The 20,965-nt window shown below is 41.9% G+C and overlaps 1 protein-coding gene across 1 annotated transcript in view; it reads right to left on the bottom strand.

The window, feature by feature from the left end:
- Window positions 1-20,965, bottom strand: part of ZDBF2 (zinc finger DBF-type containing 2) — a 173,296-nt gene that overhangs the window by 29,501 nt on the left and 122,830 nt on the right. The window contains 1 exon segment of the mRNA XM_053713210.1: window positions 17,522-17,615. Within this exon segment, the coding sequence (XP_053569185.1) occupies window positions 17,522-17,615 (94 nt within the window).

The following is a 20,965-nucleotide window of genomic DNA, read 5'->3' as shown; positions in this document are numbered from 1 at the left end:
GTAGTTAAGTTTGCCCCACAACAAAATAAAACATTTAACTCTTTAATGTGCAAACCGGATTGAAATAAGGCCTAAATCCAGAAAAAACACCACCAGCACCTTGCCACAGCCCTGCTGTGGCGCCTACCTGCCCTCAGGGATTGTAAATATGGAGTTAAAGCTTCAATTTGGCCCAAAACATCCACAAGGGCCCTCAGGAGTTGGAGCTTGCTGCGTGAAAACAACTGCGCATCTGAGGCGCGAAAATAGGCCCCGCCCATTTCACTCGCGGTTTTAAACTAGCCATGTGGGTTCTGAGACCCCAAAAATAAGCCAAGTGTACCCTCAATAAAGTTGCCCAAAAAACGTTATTGCCCACAAAACGTTAAAAGCACTCAGTGTCAACCATTTTTAATTAGCCCCTTATTGCAAGCTTAGTAATGCCCTTCTATAGCTCTTAGGATTACTGCTTACCCTTATCCTCATGGGGATACTGTCAGCCTTTCTGAAATACACAGTCTCTCCAGAAAAAATAACTGAACATACCTCACTGCTATATAGCATTAAAACATTCCTCACACTGATGTTTCCTGTACCCCTCAGCCTCTGTGGGAACTGTACTGGATCTTAGTGACAAATGCTAAGATCATCATCCTCCAGGCAGAAGTCTTCATCCATCTGCTGCCTGAGAGTAAATAGTACACACCGGTACCATTTAAAACAAAAAACTCTTGCTTGAAGAAATTAAAAACTAATATTTCATCACCTCTTTCACTTTACCCTTCCTAGTACTTAGAGTAGGCAAAGAGAATGACTGGGGGGTGGAGCTAAGGGAGGAGCTATATAGACAGCTCTGCTGTGATGCTCTTTGCCACTTCCTGTTGGCAGGAGGATGGTGTCCCACAAATAAAGGATGAATCCGTGGACTCGTCGTACCTTATAGAAGAAATAGTCTTACAGAAACCTCTGGGAGAGCATGACAGCGATTCTTGTTATCAATTAGTTTATGGTCGATAAGATGGCCTACATTGACAACAAGGTGGGGAGTAAGCTGTGGGCAACTGCCGGGCTCATCAGTCTTGTGTGGAGAAAGATCCATGCTGCGCTCTAGAGATGCTGCACGGCGGAATGTAGGTGTACAGCATGAGGACGGCCGTGCTGATTCTGCTTGGTATCCTGCATGCCGCTGCTCTTTATCACTGTGATATAATTAAGTGCTCTGTTATCTAAAGATGTTTGAGAGTATTAAACACTGATGTTTGGTAATGGTGATGTTTGGTAAAAAAAAAATACTTATAGAGCACAAATATCTGATACCAAGCTGGTATCAGGAAATGCTTAATAATATAGGGCTTTTAGGGTTCTGGGTATCTGTTGATGTCTGTTTGGTAGTAGAAACCAGTGATGTCTGAAATTATGTGTTAATATAAAGCTGTGGAATTTTAAAAAAATGTGTCCATACCAAGATGTGATATCTGGGAAGTTTTTAATAAAAAAAAAAGCTGTACCTGTAGAGAATTGGTAGAGCACTTATTTCAGTAGAAATGGAATCATACCGTGCTCTAGGATTTAGAGGTAGTTTGATACTGAGCTGTGATATCTGCAACCGTTTGATGTTCTTGAATTGTTGAATGTGCAGGTTGTGGGTGTACAGCATAAGGAGGACCGTGCTGATTCTGCTGGAGACTAGCCTTCTCTTTATCACTAATTAAAAGAGAGAAGCGCTCCCGTTGCTCAGTGTGCCTAGAGGGATATGGCTGCACCTCACTGACGAGGCCCACAATAGGCCGAAACGTACGTCTGGGGTTTTGCTGTTTCTCTCGTTCAGAGAGGGATTGCCTGGTATTTCGGGGCTGGACTGCACTGTTAAGTCAGGATCGGATTGATATGCTTCAGGAAAGTTCTTCTCTGTGAAAGGCACATATTGAGCAAAAAGAGGCTGCTTCTAGGGTGGTAACTAGCCATAGAACAAGCTATTATGCTATTGTTCGTTCCCAGGTTGAGCGCTTCTCTCTTTTTATTTATGCAAATAATCACACTTGGGTAAGTCTCCCTAAGTGTGATGCGGGAATCCAGACGTGGACCCATTGCTCAGTGTGCCTAGAGGGATATGGCTGCACCTCACTGACGAGGCCCACAATAGGCCGAAACGTACGTCTGGGGTTTTGCTGTTTCTCTCGTTCAGAGAGGGATTGCCTGGTATTTCGGGGCTGGACTGCACTGTTAAAGGAACACTCAATCAAAATTAAACTTTCGTTATTCAGATAAAGCCTGCAATTTTAAACCACTTTCCAATTTACTTCCATTAACTAAATGTGCACAGTCTTTTTATATTTAAATGTTTTGAGTCACCAGCTCCTACTGAGCATGTGCAAGAATAAGTGTGTATGCATTTGTGATTGGCTGATGGCTGTCACATGGCACAGGGGGAGTGGAAAGACACATAACTTTTAAAATTGTCAGAAAAAAAATCTACTACTCATTTGAAGTTCAGACTAAGTGCTATTGCATTGTCTTGTTATCTTGCATTTGTTGATAATGCAAATCTACTGTGTTGACTGGTACTTTAAGTCAGGATCAGACTGATATGCTACAGGAAAGTTCTTCTCTGTTAAAGGCACATATTGAGCAAAAAGAGGCTGCTTCTAGGGTGGTAACTAGCAATAGAACAAGCTATTATGCTATTGTTCGTTCCCAGGTTGAGCGCTTCTCTTTTATTTATGCAAATTATGACACTTGGGGAAGTCTCCCTAAGTGTGATGCGGGAATCCAGACGTGGACCCGTTGCTCAGTGTGCCTAGAGGGATATGGCTGCACCTCACTGAAGAGGCCCACAATAGGCCGAAACGTACGTCTGGGGTTTTGCTGTTTCTCTCGTTCACAGAGGGATTGCCTGGTATTTCGGGGCTGGACTGCACTGTTAAGTCAGGATCAGACTGATATGCTACAGGAAAGTTCTTCTCCGTGAAAGGCATATATTGAGCAAAAAGAGGCTGCTTCTAGGGAGGTAACTAGACATAGAACAAGCTATTATGCTATTGTTCGTTCCCAGGTTGAGCGCTTCTCTCTTTTTATTTATTCTCTTTATCACTGTCTGTCTCTCTATAGGTGAATCTCCAAGTTACAGGTAGGGACACAGCACCATAAACATGGGATGAAGTTGTGGGTCTGACCTGAATATGGTAGCTATTTTTAGTGTTAGTACATGTGGGATCAGCTGTCCGCCATATAGTTTTATAAATATATGTATATACCCTGGGTAAATCACACATTCTATGGAGAACAGTAGTAATTGTGTAAACTCATATGTGAGTGTTGTGTGTGCATATTGTGTATATGCGTGTATGTTAAATAAGATGATGTTAGGTGCAGGAATGTCATTTTCATCTTTACGTGAATAAACAGAAAATGAGTGTAGGAGCCACAACTTTTTTAAGACCCATAGTCTCTGGCCCTTTATTTGATACATGTGTATTACAAAGTATTGTGTTGAAATCTTTACTTGTCTGTCTTCACTGTGTGGATAAATTGTTATAATAACTGTTGAAATCTTTATTGCAGAATATTACTGTAATATTCCACAATAAAGATTTCAAAAGGGTTTGCAACAATTTATCTTATTTGTGGATAAATTGTTGTAAACCCTTTTGAAATGTTTATATATTGTAAACCCTTTTGAAATCTTTGTATATTGCATTGGTTATGCAAAACGGGGTAAAAGGTAAAAGTATGGACACCCCTTACCTAATAACAAAATGTATGATTACCTGATAAATGTATTTATTTTCGGGCATGGAGAGTCCACAACTTCATTCCAATTACTAGTGGGATATTCAACTCCTGGGCAGCAGAAGGAGGCAAAGAGCACTCGAACAGAGCTGTTAAGTGTCACTTCCCTTACCCATAACACCCAGTCATTCGGCCGCAGGGAAATGGAAAAAGAAGATAACACAAGGAAGTGTATAAGTGCTTCATGTTTATTTTAACTGCACTCTTAATTTCAGACTATCTACTAATTGATATTTTTATTTGTTGTTGTAACATTTGTTGTTAAATTTGGGGCATATTGTGGAAAGAATGGGGATGGGATATATAGCATATTTAGTGTAAAAAAGTGGCTTATCTACCCTAATATAGGGCAATACAGGACACAGTTCCTAAATAGAGGCTTTTATATTTACCTAATATCGTTGATTTTTCCCCTCCCCCACATATGTGATAGACAACCTAAAATCAGCAACATTGAAGCACTTTATAAAAGTCACAGTTACAGAGTTGTGTTTTTAACTATTTTTCTGGCAAACTAGATACAACTTCTATTTCTGCTGCCTTTTTAACTATAACTAGTAAAAGTTAAATTTAAGTGGAAAAATATATACTTTATGTGAAGAAAGAGCATACTTTTCCCTATTCTCTTAATAGGGTTTTATTTCTTTGATTTAAATGTTGTAATATGCTCTAAGCACACTCCCAGCCAGTTACCTCTTTCTATAATACAGACAAGGTCAGCTGGGAGAAAATAGAATTTTTGCCTTTCCAGCAAATCTGGGATCACTTTCCTATGTTTTGTTACAAGGGTATAGAGGTGCCTGAGGTTAACACAAAAAAACTGCCTTCTTAAAATTTAAAAAAGGGGGCGGAGCTAACCGCCAAAGCAACCAGACGCATAATACAGTAGCTCCCGGCTTTAATAATGATTCTGGGGGTTCTTTTTGACCTAAAGGCTCAGAAAAAGGGACAGATGTACTTTGAACCCCTACCTAAGAGCCTGATCGAAGGATCTGGAGAAGATCTGGGAATTTTTTTTATAGCCCACTGACGGAGAGAACCATTGCGGCCTAATCACGAAGAGGTTTAAACATGGAGGATTCCCGCATGGCCATCCTAGCCCTCTTTAAGCAGTATGACCGCAATATCAAAAACAGACTGGATCGTCTTATTTCTGCAGTTACACACCGGGCTGAGGAAGAAGGTAGTGCCAAATCTTGTGCGGGAACCGATGCGGCTCTGGATATGCACATGACTGCTCACCAGGGGACTTTTACCCGACACCTTCTACCGGAGACAACCTACCCTTTAAAACCTGCTCCAGACCGTGAGAATAGCGATCACTCGCCATGCTCCTCTGACCTGGGAGGTGCAGTTGCTGCTCGCGACTTAAATGGAATCTGCATGTGCCCTCAGGAGGGAGCAACTGGAGAGAGTGTTGGACGGGAAATTCTAGCTCCGGAGGAGGGCTGCCCTGCCGTGTGGGCTTCCTATTTCCACTGTCTGATCCTGAAATGCAGTCGCTCAATTATGCATCTGCTGGTGCTGCCTTCTCAGGGCCCTGGACAGTCTTGTTGTACCAGCATAAAAACCGGAGTTGGGTGAATATCATGAAGTGGCAGTGGATGCCAACTGTTCTGGGTTGTAAGAACGTCCTGCCTACCCCTCACACTCCTTTATAAGTTCAGTACTCGGCCTCATTAACTGACTATGTTATAATTGACACTGCTGAATCTGCATTCATGAAGAATAATTTGAAAAATCTGCAGATTGGGTAATTGACTCCCCTTGATGTTTACGCTATGGGTAGAACTGAAGGAGATTTAGTGCCCACAGTTGTAATTCCTTAGTTGTCTAGATATATTGCTTTTGTTATGTACTTGTTGCAGAAAGTTATTCTCTTCTCATATACTTACCGCTTCCTCTATATATTTGCTGAAGCCTACATGTTTTTTTTTGGGTTTTTTTTCCTATTCACTACTGTGTGATTCTGTACTGCGAGGATACGTTTTAATTGCCTCACTTATTTTAAACTAGATTCTAGCATTATATGTATACTCAGAAGGGAATGGTGCCTTTGAAGAAGCATTGTTAATCTGCATACCTCTCCTCACACAGAAATGTGAATTTGAACTAGCTAGTAACCCTCTCCCTAGTTTGGGATTATGCTTTCCTATTACAATGTTATCCTATTCCCTTTAATGCAGTCGGATTATACTAGCTGTAGCATGATTTTCAAGCACTCCTGAAGCATTTATTATTGACTACTGTGTGATTATGTGCTGATAGGAGATGTTTTAAATGTTTCAATTTTTTATGTTTATCCACCACATTACTACTCTAGCTCTTTTAGTGTAGTCAGAGGATATCAGTTACAGCATCACTCTCAGACATTCCTGAACTAACTATTTCTGAGAATACTCATATTTACATGGACTTCGTTTTATGTAATGTATCTATGTTTGCGTGTTTAAAGTTTGACCTCATCAAAATGATTACTTACCAATAGTTGTAAATAGCACGTAAACATAATACATTCAGCTCTCACCTCTTAGGACTGTGAATCCCCGTTAACTACTTCCCTGCACTCAGTTTCACTGATGTTAAGGTACCTCAGTAAATATCTATGTGTTTTTACCATAGTTTGAGCACATTACACATAGCATAGCTTTCATATAGGTTTGAAGCAGTCATTTAGGCTAGACATTAAAGTTGTTAGATGTGCGCAATAACAATACAGCATATTATTTGCGGCATTTCTCCGCCCCCCCCCCCCCCCCCCCCCCCCCCCCCCCCCCGTGCGGTTAGGGATGATTTCTTTCTTCCTCGCACATTTTCTGACAGAGTTAGGTAGTCTCTGTCCAACCCGCAGAGTCATGATTTAGTTTTCTCTGTACTCTCATAGAACGGCTCTCGGGGTTTCAAAACAGGTAATTCATCCTTGCTATAATTCCCTGCTTCTCTGTAGTTCATTTAAGATAATAGTCCTAATCATCCATATGTTTTAATGCAGTTTCAGTGTTAACCGATGTTAGATTCAGAATAGAAATTAAAGTCTGTTTATTTGAAAGTTGTATATTTGGCCCAGAATTTGTATTATCCCATATACACTGAAACTGTGATTTGTACTGTTATCTCTGTCAACATGTCCTCAAATGCTTGTTTAATTTCTGGTCCCTTGACTGGACCTGTTAATCTGAGGACTTTGAGAATATATTAGTCTCAAAAAAATGAGGTGTTTAGATGTCATGTCATGTCAGTAGAATGTGTCTTATGTAATTTTACCTTTCGATGAGACTGTTATGAACCTGTTGTTTTAACCTCAATAAAAATATTAAAACAAAAAAAAAAAATTTTAAAAAAGGACGGGGTCAGGTAAGCATAAATTTTGATTTCTTTCCTATAGCATGGAGAGTCCACGACTTTATTCCAATTACTAGTGGGAACCAATACCCAAGCTAGAGGACACAGAATGAAAAAGGGAGGGAGAAAAAGACAGGCAGACCTAAATAGAAGGCACCACCACTTGTAAAACCTTTCTCCCAAAGGAAGCCTGAGCCGAGGCAAAAGTATCAAATTTGTAGAATTTGGAAAAGTATGCAAAAAAACATAATTTATGCTTACCTGATAAATTCCTTTCTTCTGTTGTGTGATCAGTCCACGGGTCATCATTACTTCTGGGATATAACTCCTCCCCAACAGGAAATGCAAGAGGATTCACCCAGCAGAGCTGCATATAGCTCCTCCCCTCTACGTCAGTCCCAGTCATTCGACCAAGAATCAACGAGAAAGGAGTAACCAAGGGTGAAGTGGTGACTGGAGTATAATTTAAAAGATATTTACCTGCCTTAAAACAGGGCGGGCCGTGGACTGATCACACAACAGAAGAAAGGAATTTATCAGGTAAGCATAAATTATGTTTTCTTCTGTTATGTGTGATCAGTCCACGGGTCATCATTACTTCTGGGATACCAATACCAAAGCAAAAGTACACGGATGACGGGAGGGATAGGCAGGCTCATTATATAGAAGGAACCACTGCCTGAAGAACCTTTCTCCCAAAAATAGCCTCCGAAGAAGCAAAAGTGTCAAATTTGTAAAATTTGGAAAAAGTATGAAGCGAAGACCAAGTTGCAGCCTTGCAAATCTGTTCAACAGAGGCCACATTCTTAAAGGCCCAAGTGGAAGCCACAGCTCTAGTGGAGTGAGCTGTAATTCTTTCAGGAGACTGCTGACCAGCAGTCTCATAGGCTAAACGTATTATGCTACGAAGCCAAAAAGAGAGAGAGGTAGCAGAAGCTTTTTGACCTCTCCTCTGTCCAGAATAAACGACAAACAGGGAAGAAGTTTGGCGAAAATCTTTAGTTGCCTGCAAGTAGAACTTGAGGGCACGAACTACATCCAGATTGTGTAGAAGACGTTCCTTCTTTGAAGAAGGATTTGGACACAAGGATGGAACAACAATCTCTTGATTGATATTCCTGTTAGTGACCACCTTAGGTAAGAACCCAGGTTTAGTACGCAGAACTACCTTGTCTGAGTGAAAAATCAGATAAGGAGAATCACAATGTAAGGCTGATAACTCAGAGACTCTTCGAGCCGAGGAAATAGCCATTAAAAACAGAACTTTCCAAGATAACAATTTTATATCAATGGAATGAAGGGGTTCAAATGGAACACCCTGTAAAACGTTAAGAACTAAGTTTAAACTCCATGGCGGAGCAACAGCTTTAAACACAGGCTTGATCCTAGCTAAAGCCTGACAAAAAGCCTGGACGTCTGGATTTTCTGACAGACGCCTGTGTAACAAGATGGACAGAGCTGAAATCTGTCCCTTTAATGAACTAGCTGATAAACCCTTTTCTAACCCTTCTTGTAGAAAAGACAATATCCTAGAGATCCTAACCTTACTCCAGGAGTAATGTTTGGATTCGCACCAGTATAGGTATTTACGCCATATTTTATGGTAAATCTTTCTGGTAACAGGCTTCCTAGCCTGTATCAGGGTATCAATAACCGACTCAGAAAAACCACGTTTTGATAAAATCAAACGTTCAATTTCCAAGCAGTCAGCTTCAGAGAAGTTAGATTTTGATGTTTGAATGGACCCTGTATCAGAAGGTCCTGTCTTAGAGGTAGAGACCAAGGCGGACAGGAAGACATGTCCACTAGATCTGCATACCAAGTCCTGCGTGGCCATGCAGGCGCTATTAGAATCACTGATGCTCTCTCCTGCTTGATTTTGGCAATCAATCGAGGAAGCAGCGGAAAGGGTGGAAACACATAAGCCATCCCGAAGTTCCAAGGTGCTGTCAAAGCATCTATCAGAACCGCTCCCGGATCCCTGGATCTGGACCCGTAGCGAGGAAGTTTGGCGTTCTGGCGAGACGCCATGAGATCTATCTCTGGTTTGCCCCAACGTCGAAGTATTTGGGCAAAGACCTCCGGATGAAGTTCCCACTCCCCCGGATGAAAAGTCTGGCGACTCAAGAAATCCGCCTCCCAGTTCTCCACTCCCGGGATGTGGATTGCTGACAGGTGGCAAGAGTGAGACTCTGCCCAGCGAATTATCTTTGATACTTCCACCATTGCTAGGGAGCTTCTTGTCCCTCCCTGATGGTTGATGTAAGCTACAGTCGTGATGTTGTCCGACTGAAACCTGATGAACCCCCGAGTTGTTAATTGGGGCCAAGCTAGAAGGGCATTGAGAACTGCCCTCAATTCCAGAATGTTTATTGGAAGGAGACTCTCCTCCTGATTCCATAGTCCCTGAGCCTTCAGAGAATTCCAGACAGCGCCCCAACCTAGTAGGCTGGCGTCTGTTGTTACAATTGTCCAGTCTGGCCTGCTGAATGGCATCCCCCTGGACAGGTGTGGCCGATGAAGCCACCATAGAAGAGAATTTCTGGTCTCTTGATTCAGATTCAGAGTAGGGGACAAATCTGAGTAATCCCCATTCCACTGACTTAGCATGCATAATTGCAGAGGTCTGAGGTGTAGGCGTGCAAAAGGTACTATGTCCATTGCCGCTACCATTAAGCCGATCACCTCCATGCATTGAGCTACTGACGGGTGTTGAATGGAATGAAGGACACGGCATGCATTTTGAAGCTTTGTTAACCTGTCCTCTGTCAGGTAAATCTTCATTTCTACAGAATCTATAAGAGTCCCCAAGAATGGAACTCTTGTGAGAGGAAAAAGAGAACTCTTCTTTTCGTTCACTTTCCATCCATGCGACCTTAGAAATGCCAGAACTAACTCTGTATGAGACTTGGCAGTTTGAAAGCTTGAAGCTTGTATTAGAATGTCGTCTAGGTATGGAGCTACCGAAATCCCTCGCGGTCTTAGTACCGCCAGAAGGGCACCCAGAACCTTTGTGAAGATTCTTGGAGCCGTAGCCAATCCGAATGGAAGAGCTACAAACTGGTAGTGCCTGTCTAAGAAGGCAAACCTTAGATACCGGTGATGATCTTTGTGGATCGGTATGTGAAGGTAAGCATCCTTTAAATCCACTGTGGTCATGTACTGACCCTCTTGGATCATGGGTAAGATTGTCCGAATAGTTTCCATTTTGAACGATGGAACTCTTAGGAATTTGTTTAGAATCTTTAAATCTAAGATTGGCCTGAAAGTTCCCTCTTTTTTGGGAACCACAAACAGGTTTGAGTAGAACCCTTGTCCTTGTTCCGACCGCGGAACCGGATGGATCACTCCCATTATTAACAGATCTTGTACGCAGCGTAGAAACGCTTCTTTCTTTATCTGGTTTGTTGACAACCTTGACAGATGAAATCTCCCTCTTGGAGGAGATAATTTGAAGTCTAGAAGGTATCCCTGAGATATGATCTCTAGTGCCCAGGGATCCTGAACATCTCTTGCCCAGGCCTGGGCGAAGAGAGAGAGTCTGCCCCCCACTAGATCCGGTCCCGGATCGGGGGCTCTCGGTTCATGCTGTCTTTGGGGCAGCAGCAGGTTTCCTGGCCTGCTTGCTCTTGTTCCAGGACTGGTTAGGCTTCCAGCCTTGCCTGTAACGAGCAACAGCTCCTTCCTGTTTTGGTGCAGTGGAGGTTGATGCTGCTCCTGTTTTGAAGTTCCGAAAGGGACGAAAATTAGACTGTCTAGCCTTAGCTTTGGCTTTGTCTTGAGGTAGGGCGTGGCCCTTACCTCCTGTAATGTCAGCGATAATCTCTTTCAAACCGGGCCCAAATAAAGACTGCCCCTTGAAAGGTATATTAAGTAATTTGGACTTAGAAGTAACATCGGCTGACCAGGATTTTAGCCACAGCGCCCTACGTGCCTGTATGGCGAATCCTGAGTTCTTAGCCGTAAGTTTGGTTAAATGTACTACGGCCTCCGAAATGAAGGAATTAGCTAGTTTAAGGACTCTAAGCCTGTCCGTAATGTCGTCTAGCGTAGATGAACTAAGGTTCTCTTCAAGCGACTCAATCCAAAATGCTGCCGCAGCCGTAATCGGCGCGATACATGCAAGGGGTTGTAATATAAAACCTTGTTGAACAAACATTTTCTTAAGGTAACCCTCTAATTTTTTATCCATTGGATCTGAGAAAGCACAGCTATCCTCCACCGGGATAGTGGTACGCTTAGCTAAAGTAGAAACTGCTCCCTCCACCTTGGGGACCGTTTGCCATAAGTCCCGAGTGGTGGCGTCTATTGGAAACATCTTTCTAAATATTGGAGGGGGTGAGAACGGCACACCGGGTCTATCCCACTCCTTAGTAACAATTTCAGTTAGTCTCTTAGGTATAGGAAAAACGTCAGTACTCGCCGGTACCGCAAAGTATTTATCCAACCTACACAGTTTCTCTGGTATTGCAACGGTGTTACAATCGTTGAGAGCTGCTAAGACCTCCCCTAGTAATACACGGAGGTTCTCCAATTTAAATTTAAAATTTGAAATATCTGAGTCCAATCTGTTTGGATCAGAACCGTCACCCACAGAATGAAGCTCTCCGTCCTCATGCTCTGCGAGCTGTGACGCAGTATCAGACATGGCCCTAGCATTGTCAGCGCACTCTGTTCTCACCCCAGAGTGATCACGCTTGCCTCTTAGTTCTGGTAATTTAGACAAAACTTCAGTCATAACAGTAGCCATATCTTGTAATGTTATCTGTAATGGCCGCCCAGATGTACTAGGCGCCAAAATATCACGCACCTCCCGGGCGGGAGATGCAGGTACTGCCGCGTGAGGCGAGTTAGTCGGCATAACTCTCCCCTCGCTGTTTGGTGAAATTTGTTCACATTGTACAGATTGACTTTTATTTAAAGTAGCATCAATACAGTTAGTACATAAATTTCTATTGGGCTCCACCTTGGCATTGGAACAAATGACACAGATATCTTCCTCTGAGTCAGACATGTTTAACACACTAGCAAAAAACTTACAACTTGGTTATAATCTTTTTTAGCAAAAAACGTACTGTGCCTCAAAGAGGTACTAACGATTAAATGACAGTTGAAATAATGAACTGAAAAACAGTTATAGCATCAAACTTTAAAACAACAAAACTTTTAGCAAAGGTTTGTTCCCATTAGTAAAATAACAATAATTAAATTTGACATAAAAAATACAAAGCAACGTTTTTATTCACAGTCACTATAAGAATTCTCACAGCTCTGCTGAGAGAATTTACCTCCCTTCAAAGAAGTTTGAAGACCCCTGAGATCTATCAGAGATGAACCGGATCATGCAGGAAATATAAAAGTAACTGACTGGTATTTTTTGATGCGTAGCAAAGAGCGCCAAAAACGGCCCCTCCCTCTCCCACACAGCAGTGAAGAGAAACGAAACTGTCACAATTAAAGCAAAAAAACTGCCAAGTGGAAAATAATGCCCAAATATTTATTCACACAGTACCTCAGCAATGTAAACGATTCTACATTCCAGCAAAAACGTTTAACATGATAAATAGTTATTAAAAAGGATTAGTGACCTTTAACAGAGTAGTTCCGGTGAAATACCATCCCCAGAATACTGAAGTGTATACATACATGTCATTTTAACGGTATGGCAGGATTTTCTCATCAATTCCATTCAGAAAATAAAAACTGCTACATACCTCAATGCAGATTCATCTGCCCGCTGTCCCCTGATCTGAAGCCTTTACCTCCCTCAGATGGCCGAGAACAGCAATATGATCTTAACTACTCCGGTTAAAATCATAGTAAAAAACTCTGACAGATTCTTCCTCAAACTCTGCCAGAGAAGTAATAACACGCTCCGGTGCTATTTTAAAATAACAAACTTTTGATTGAAGTCATAAAAACTAAGTATAATCACCATAGTCCTCTCACACATCCTATCTAGTCGTTGGGTGCAAGAGAATGACTGGGACTGACGTAGAGGGGAGGAGCTATATGCAGCTCTGCTGGGTGAATCCTCTTGCATTTCCTGTTGGGGAGGAGTTATATCCCAGAAGTAATGATGACCCGTGGACTGATCACATAACAGAAGAAAGACCATGTTGCCGCCTTGCAAATTTGTTCCACAGAAGCTTCATTTTTGAAAGCCCAGGAAGAGGAGACAGCCCTAGTGGAATGAGCCGTAATTCTCTCACGAGGTTGCTGTCCAGCTGTCACATAAGCCAACCGGATAACACTTCTCAACCAGAGAGAAAGAGTGGTAGAAGTGGCCTTCTGACCCTTACGCTTACCAGAGAAAACAACAAACAGGGCAGTAGATTGCCGAAAATCTTTAGTTGCTTGAAGGTTAAATTTTAGAGCACACACAACGTCCAGGTTATGCAACAGACGTTCCTTCAGGGAAGAAGGATTGGGACAAAAAGAAGGAACGACAATTTTCTGATTAATATTGCGATCCGACACTACTTTGGGAAGAAATCTCAGCTTAGTACGAAGGACCGCCTTGTCCGCATGAAAAATAAGATAAGGAGAATCACACTGCAGAACTGAAAGCTCAGAAACTCTGCAAGCAGAAGAAATAGCAAGAAGAAACAAAACATTCCAAGATAACAATTTAACATCAACAGAATGCATCGGCTCAAACGGAGCCTGTTGAAAACTTTAAGAACAAGGTTAAGGCTCCAAGGAGGAGCAACAGGTTTAAACATAGGTCTGATTCTGACCAGAGCCTGAACAAAAGCTTGAAAATCTGCCAGATGTTTGTGCAAAAGAATAGACAGAGCAGAAATCTAACCCTTCAGAGTACTGACTGACAAAAACCCTTCTCCATGCCCTCCTGAAGAAAAGAGAAAATTATCGGTATCCTTACCCTGCTCCAAGAGAAACCCTTCGACTCACACCAATAAAGGTATTCGTGCCATACCTTATGGTAAATCTTGCGAGTAACAGGTTTACGAGCTTGAAGCATGGTATCAATGACCGTCACAAAGAAGCCACGGCTAGCCAAAACTAGGAGTTCAATCTTCAAGCAGTCAGCTTCAGAGAATCTAGATTTGGATGGAGGAAGGGACCCTGAAGTAAAAGGCCCTTCCTCAGAGGTAACCTCCAAGGGGGAAGAGGTGACATCTTCACTCGATCAACAAACCAGATCCTGCGAGGCCATGCAGGAGCTATTAAAATCACAGATGCTCTCTCCTGTTTGATACGAGCAATGACTCGTGGAAGGAGAGCAAACGGAGGAAACAGATATGCCAGAGAGAAGTTCCAAGGAACCGCCAGAGCGTCTATCAGAATGGCCTGAGGATCTCTTGACCTTGAACCGTACTTTAGAAGCTTGGCGTTTTTACGAGACACCATCAGATCCAACTCCGCAATCCCCCACCTGAGGGTTATCTTAGAGAATACCTCTAGATGGAGAGCTCAATCCCCGGGATAAAAAGTCTGTCTGCTCAGAAAATCCACCTCCCAGTTGTCCACCCCTGGAATGTGGATGGCAGATAGGAGACAATTGTGAGCTTCTGCCCACTGCAGAATGCCAGTCACCTCCTTCATTGCTAAGGAACTCTGTGTTCCCCCCGATGGTTGATGTAAGCCACCAAGGTGATGTTGTCCGACTGGAATCTGATAAATCGGACTAAAGATAATTGAGGCCAAGCTGTCAAGGGCATTGAAGATTGCTCTCAACTCTAAGATGTTTATGGGAAGAGAAGACTCCTCCTGAGTCCACAGGCCCTGAGCTTTTAAGGAGCCCCAAACTGTTCTCCAGCATAACAGGCTGGTGTTCGTGGTTACAATCACCCAGGAAGGTCTCAGGAAACAAGTGCCCTGAGACAGATGGTCCTGAGAAATCTCCCATGCGAGAGAGTCTCTTGTTAGGGGATCCAGATCAATCCTCTGCGATAGATCGGAATGATCTCCGTTCCATTGACTGAGCATGCATAGTTGCAGAGGTATAAGATGGAACCAAGCAAAAGTAATGATGTCCATGGAAACAACCATCAGACCGATCACCTCCATGCATTGAGCCACAGATGGATGAATAGACTGGAGAGAAAAGCATGAGGCAAGAAGTTTGGATTTTCTGACATCTATAAGGAAGATTTTCATGTACTGGGAATCTATGATTGTCCCTAAGAAACACACCCTTGTAGCCGGAACAAGGTAACTCTTTTCAAGATTCACTTTCCATCCGTGGGAACGTAGAAAAGACAACAACATCTCTGTATGACATTTTGCTAGATGAAAAGATGACGCCTGAACCAAGATGTCATCTAGGTAAGGCGCCACCACAATGCCCTGAGATCTGACCACTGCCCCCAGAACCTTTGTGAATATTCTGGGAGCCCTGGCAAGGCCAAACGGAAGAGCAACAAACTGGAAATGCTTGTTCAGAAAAGCAAACCTCAGAAACAGGTGATGATCCCTGTAAATGAGAACATGAAGATATACGTCCTTCAGGTCTATGGTCGTCATGAACTGACCTTCCTGGACCAAGGGAAGAATGGAACGAATGGTTTCCATCTTGAAGGACGGAACCCTGAGGAATTTGTTGAGGCATTTTAAATCTAGGATGGGACGGAAAGTTCCCTCCTTTTTGGGAACCACAAAGAGGTTTGAATAAAATCCTTCATTCTGTTCCTCTACAGAAACTGGAACAATTACTCCCAGGGAGGACAGGTCCTCTATGCAGTTTAAGAAGGTCTCCCTCTTTACCTGGACTGTAGATAATCTTGACAGGAGAAATCTGCCCCTTGGGGGACAAGACTTGAATCCTATCTTGTAACCCTGGGATACTATGTCCACAGCCCAAGGATCTGGGACATTGCATATCCAAGCCTGCCGAAAAAGAGAAAGCTTGCCCCCCAAGCGAAGTGAAAACTCACGTGGTAGAGCAGCGTAGGACCAATCCGGAATCCAAAGAGCCACAAAGAGGTGTCCAATAGAAATTACTGTAGCGGATTGCCGTTGCTGCGGTTTAATCCGTGACCGCTAATGAATTTATCAGAGCAAACAAAAACGGAGCAGGCACTACTTCCAAAGGTGCAATAAAAATTGAACTTTAATGAAAAAGTTAAAAGTTACAAGCGATCATAAGCAAGACACAAGACAGGGGGGCAATAGTACAAACAGCCTGACACGTTTTGCCCCCTTTAGTGGCACTTAATCATAGAGTAGAGATAGCTACCTCTACCTTAGGCACAGTGTGCCACGAGTCACGAATAGAGTCAGCAACAGGAAACCTTTTTTAAAAAACAAGGGAAGGGGAAAAAGGAACCCCTGGTTTATCTAATTCCTGAGCTATAATTTCCGACATTTTGTCTGGAACAGGAAAGACTTCCACCTACGAGGGAGCATCATAAACTCTTATTAAGTTTAGTTGACTTTTTAGGGTTGACAACGCCAGAAGGTTCTAACTTGCTAAAAGTCACCATTACTCTTACTAAAGAGATTGACATGGACACAGCTTAACCCCAATCCTTGATTGCAGGGAAAAGTACCCATTAAAGGATTAAATATCTTTAGACACCCTTTTCGCCATCCTAGAGAATGACTGGGGGTTATGGGTAAGGGAAGTGACACTTAACAGCTCTGCTGGGGTGCTCTCTGTCTCCTCTAGCTGGCCAGGAGTTGAATATTCCCTTTGTAATTGGAATGAAGTCGTGGACTCTCCAAGTTATAGGAAAGAGAAAATATTTTCTAAGTGAAAGTTAACACAAACTTAAAGGGCCATAATACCCAAATGTTTAAACACTTGAAAGTGATGCATCATAGCTGTAAAAAGCTGACTAGAAAATATCTCCTGAACATCTCTATGTAAAAAAGAAAGATATTTTACCTCAAAAGTTCCTCAGTAGCCACCTTCCATTGTAAAGGATTTCTAAGCAGCATATCAGTATGTCTGTCCCGGGACAACTGAAGGGAGGAGCATCGTGAACTCTCATATTATTTCACCAATCAGGTAAAGGAAGCTTACTATGAAATCTCATGAGAGTTAAGTCAAATCTCATGAGATCAAAGTAAGAGTTCATGACCTCAGCACTGCTGATGCTTATTGGCTGCTGTTTATTTCTTCATTTTTTTACCTGCAGCTGGGAGCAGGTGAAGTATAACTTTTTACACAGAATTTACTCTGCTGAGCTGAGGAGATTGTGAGGTAAAATATCTTCCTTTTTTACATAGAGATGCTCAGGTGATATTTTCCTGTCAGCTTTTTACAGTTACAATGTATCAGTTTCAAGTGATTTAGCATATGAGTATTATGTCCCTTTAAGTACTGGAGTTGAAAAACAGTAATCAAAATAACAATTTCTATATAGTAAGAAAAAAACTCCTTAATTGATAACGAACCTCATCACATAGTCAGGTTTTTATTTATGTTAGATTTTAATCTTACCTTATCCAGATCAACATAATGAACTTGGCAACAGCTGCAATATCCCTGTCTGTGATTACCCGTGAGATCACTTTGCGAAGGTCCTTCATGCCCACTAAAGGAAAGAGAGACTGACTTAAATATAAAATGGTAAATTGTTGTTTAAAAAATATATATATATTTATATACACACACATATTATATATATATATATATATATATATATACACACACACAGTGGGGCAAAAAAAGAATTTAGTCAGCCACCAATTGTGCAAGTTCTCCCACTTAAGATGAGAGAGGCCTGTAATTTTCATCATAGGTATATATCAACTATTAAAGACAAAATGTGGAAACAAATTCAGACAATCACACTGTCTGATTTGGAAAGAATTTATTTGCAAGTTATGGTGGAAAATAAGCATTTGGTCAATATCAAAAGTTCATCTCAATACTTTGTTATATATCCTTTGCTGGCAATGACAGAGGTCAAACGTTTTCTGTAAGTCTTCACAAGGTTGACACACACTGTTGCTGGTATGTTGGCCCATTCCTGCATGCAGATCTCCTCAAGAGCAGTGATGTTTTACGGCTGTCGCTGGGCAACACAGACTTTCAACTCCCTCCAAAGGTTTTCTATGGGGTTGAGATCTGGAGACTGGCTAGGCCACTCCAGGACTTTGAAATGCTTCTTACGAAGCCACTCCTTCGTTGCCCGTGCGGTGTGTTTGGTATAATTGTCATGCTGAAAGACCCAGCCACGTTTCATCTTCAATGCCCTTGCTGATGGAAGGAGGTTTGCACTCAAAATCTCACGATACATGATCCCATTCATTCTTTCATTTACACGGATCAGTCGTCCTGTTCCCTTTGCAGAGAAACAGCCCCAAAGCATGATCTTGCCACCCCAATGCTTCACAGTAGGTATGGTGTTCTTGGGTTGCAACTCAGCATTCTCTCTCCTCCAAACACAACGAGTTTTGTTTCTACCAAACAGTTCTACTTTGGTTTCATCTGACCATATGACATTCTCCCAATCCACTTCTGGATCATCCAAATGCTCTCAAGCATACTTCAGAAGGGCCCAGACATGTACTGGCTTAAGCAGGAGGACACATCTGGCACTGCAGGATCTGAGTCCCTTGCGGCGTAGTGTGTTACTGATGGTAGCCTTTGTTACGTTGGTCCCAGTTCTCTGCAGGTCATTCACTAGGTCCCCCCGTGTGGTTCTGGGATGTTTGCTCACCGTTCTTGTGATCATTTTGACCCCACGGGGTGAGATCTTGCGTGGAGCCCCAGATCGAGGGAGATTATCAGTGGTCTTGTATGTCTTCCATTTTCTAATTATTGCTCTCACAGTTGATTTCTTTAAACCAAGCTGCTTGCCTATTGCAGATTCAGTCTTCCCAGCCTGGTGCATTTCTACAATTTTGTTTCTGGTGTCCTTCGACAGCTCTTTGGTCTTCACCATAGTGGAGTTTGGACTGTTTGAGGTTGTGAACAGGTGTCTTTTATACTGATAACAAGTTCAAACAGGTGCCATTAATACAGGTAATGAGTGGAGGACAGAGGAGCCTCTTAAAGAAGAAGATACAGGTCTGTGAGAGCCAGAATAACAGAGCTTGTTTGTAGGTGACCAAATACTTATTTTCCACCATAATATGCAAATAAATTAGGGATGCACTGAAATTTCGGCCGCAGAAAGTTTCGGCCGAAAATGGCATTTTTTGTTATTTCGTTTTTTTGGCCTTTTATTTTTGGTAAAATTATTGTGTAGCATATTTCAAATTTGATGCCAGCTTAGAGCTGCTGTCTGAGTTCATTACTTGACTTACTGTTTTGCATATAATAGTTTTCTAGGACTATAGTTTATTTTGACAATTGGTAAAAAAACAAAAATGGTTAAATCTGATTCTGTTACACAGAACTAAATAAAGAATAATACTAGCGATGCACCAAAATTTGGGCCGCCGAAAATGTGCAATTCCAATTTCGGCCCAAAGAGGACCAAAATGGCTAAAAATGTACAGCCCTCCCCTGTTCTATTGAGTTACATGTCTATCCTTATTATAAGGTGAGCAGCACAGCACTGGCATGGTACACAGAGCACACACATACGTACCATGACATGATGATATTTGAAACCAGCAGTGCCCTTTTTTTTTGTTTAGAAGATAAAAACCAAAGTTCTGAATACAGTTTTTAAAGGAGGATAAGTAACATTTTTATAAACACTTGATATTATCAGACACAGCCCTAAGCACACACAGTGAATATGTATAAGCCTTATATACAGTGCTCATACATCAGCCTCTTGTGCATAGACATTCTAATCGCCTGAGGCAAATATGCATGCACACTATATATGCATAAGCCCCAAGCTCGCACACAGTTGGTACAAATTAGCACCCACCAGACAGTGTAAACAAACAAGCATAGTAACTTTTTATAACCCCCTTGCACGTAAGGTCGTAGCTAAGTCTAGTGGTCCTGGTGATAGGTGACAGGTAGACTCCATTTGGGGCTCCGGACATATAATCTGACGGGTCAGTGTGAGACCCAAACCAGGAACTAGGCGGAAATACGATGAGAGACGATCCGGTGCAGCCACGCCTATCGCACGGATAACTACACCCAAAAACAAAACACATTTCCACCTCATATTGTTGTCCGGCTATAACTACACTCTCCCTTGTAGAGCTCCACCAGTTTCACTGCAGATCATGCCCTACGGTACAAGTGACCACGCTCATTTGTTGGAGCTTTCCCGCCTACAAGCTCTCTCAGCTACACACACACTGTAGTTAAAAAAAAGAAAAAAATAATTTCGGTTTCGTTCGGTTTTCGGCCAGGGGCATTCTGAATTTTCGGTATCCGTTTCGGTCCAGAATTTTCATTTCGGTGCATGCCTAAAATAAATTCTTTCCAAATCAGACAATGTGATTGTCTGGATTTATTTCCACATTTTGTCTCTCATAGTTGAGGTATACCTATGATGAATATTACAGGCCTCTCTCATCTTCTTAAGTGGGAGAACTTGCACAATTGGTGGCTGACTAAATACTTTTTTTGCCCCACTGTGTGTGTTTTTATATATCTATATATATATATATATATATATATATATATATATATATATATATATATATATATATATATATATATATATACACACACACACACATACAAACAAACAGCAGACTGAGAACAGAAAGAGAATCCCCTGAATGCAGAAAGACGCTAAACATTAAAAGCACTCTTAAATCCACATACACAAAGTAAAGAATAGTGGTGATTACATATGAAGTGCTTGGTGTGTTTTTCACAAATGTTTAATTAAAATTATACATCTTTATTAGTGCAATATTAAAACTTGGGTAACTTAAAAACAGCATTCTAAACCGATGTTCTAATTAAGTGCTAGGGGCTGGTAGTATAATCTGCTAGCTGTATATACTCCTATTA

The sequence above is a fragment of the Bombina bombina genome, chromosome 1 (genome assembly GCF_027579735.1).
Source record: "Bombina bombina isolate aBomBom1 chromosome 1, aBomBom1.pri, whole genome shotgun sequence".
Taxonomy (NCBI): domain Eukaryota; kingdom Metazoa; phylum Chordata; class Amphibia; order Anura; family Bombinatoridae; genus Bombina; species Bombina bombina.
Note: the sequence above shows the minus strand (reverse complement) of the source record. Positions and strands in the feature narration are given on the sequence as shown.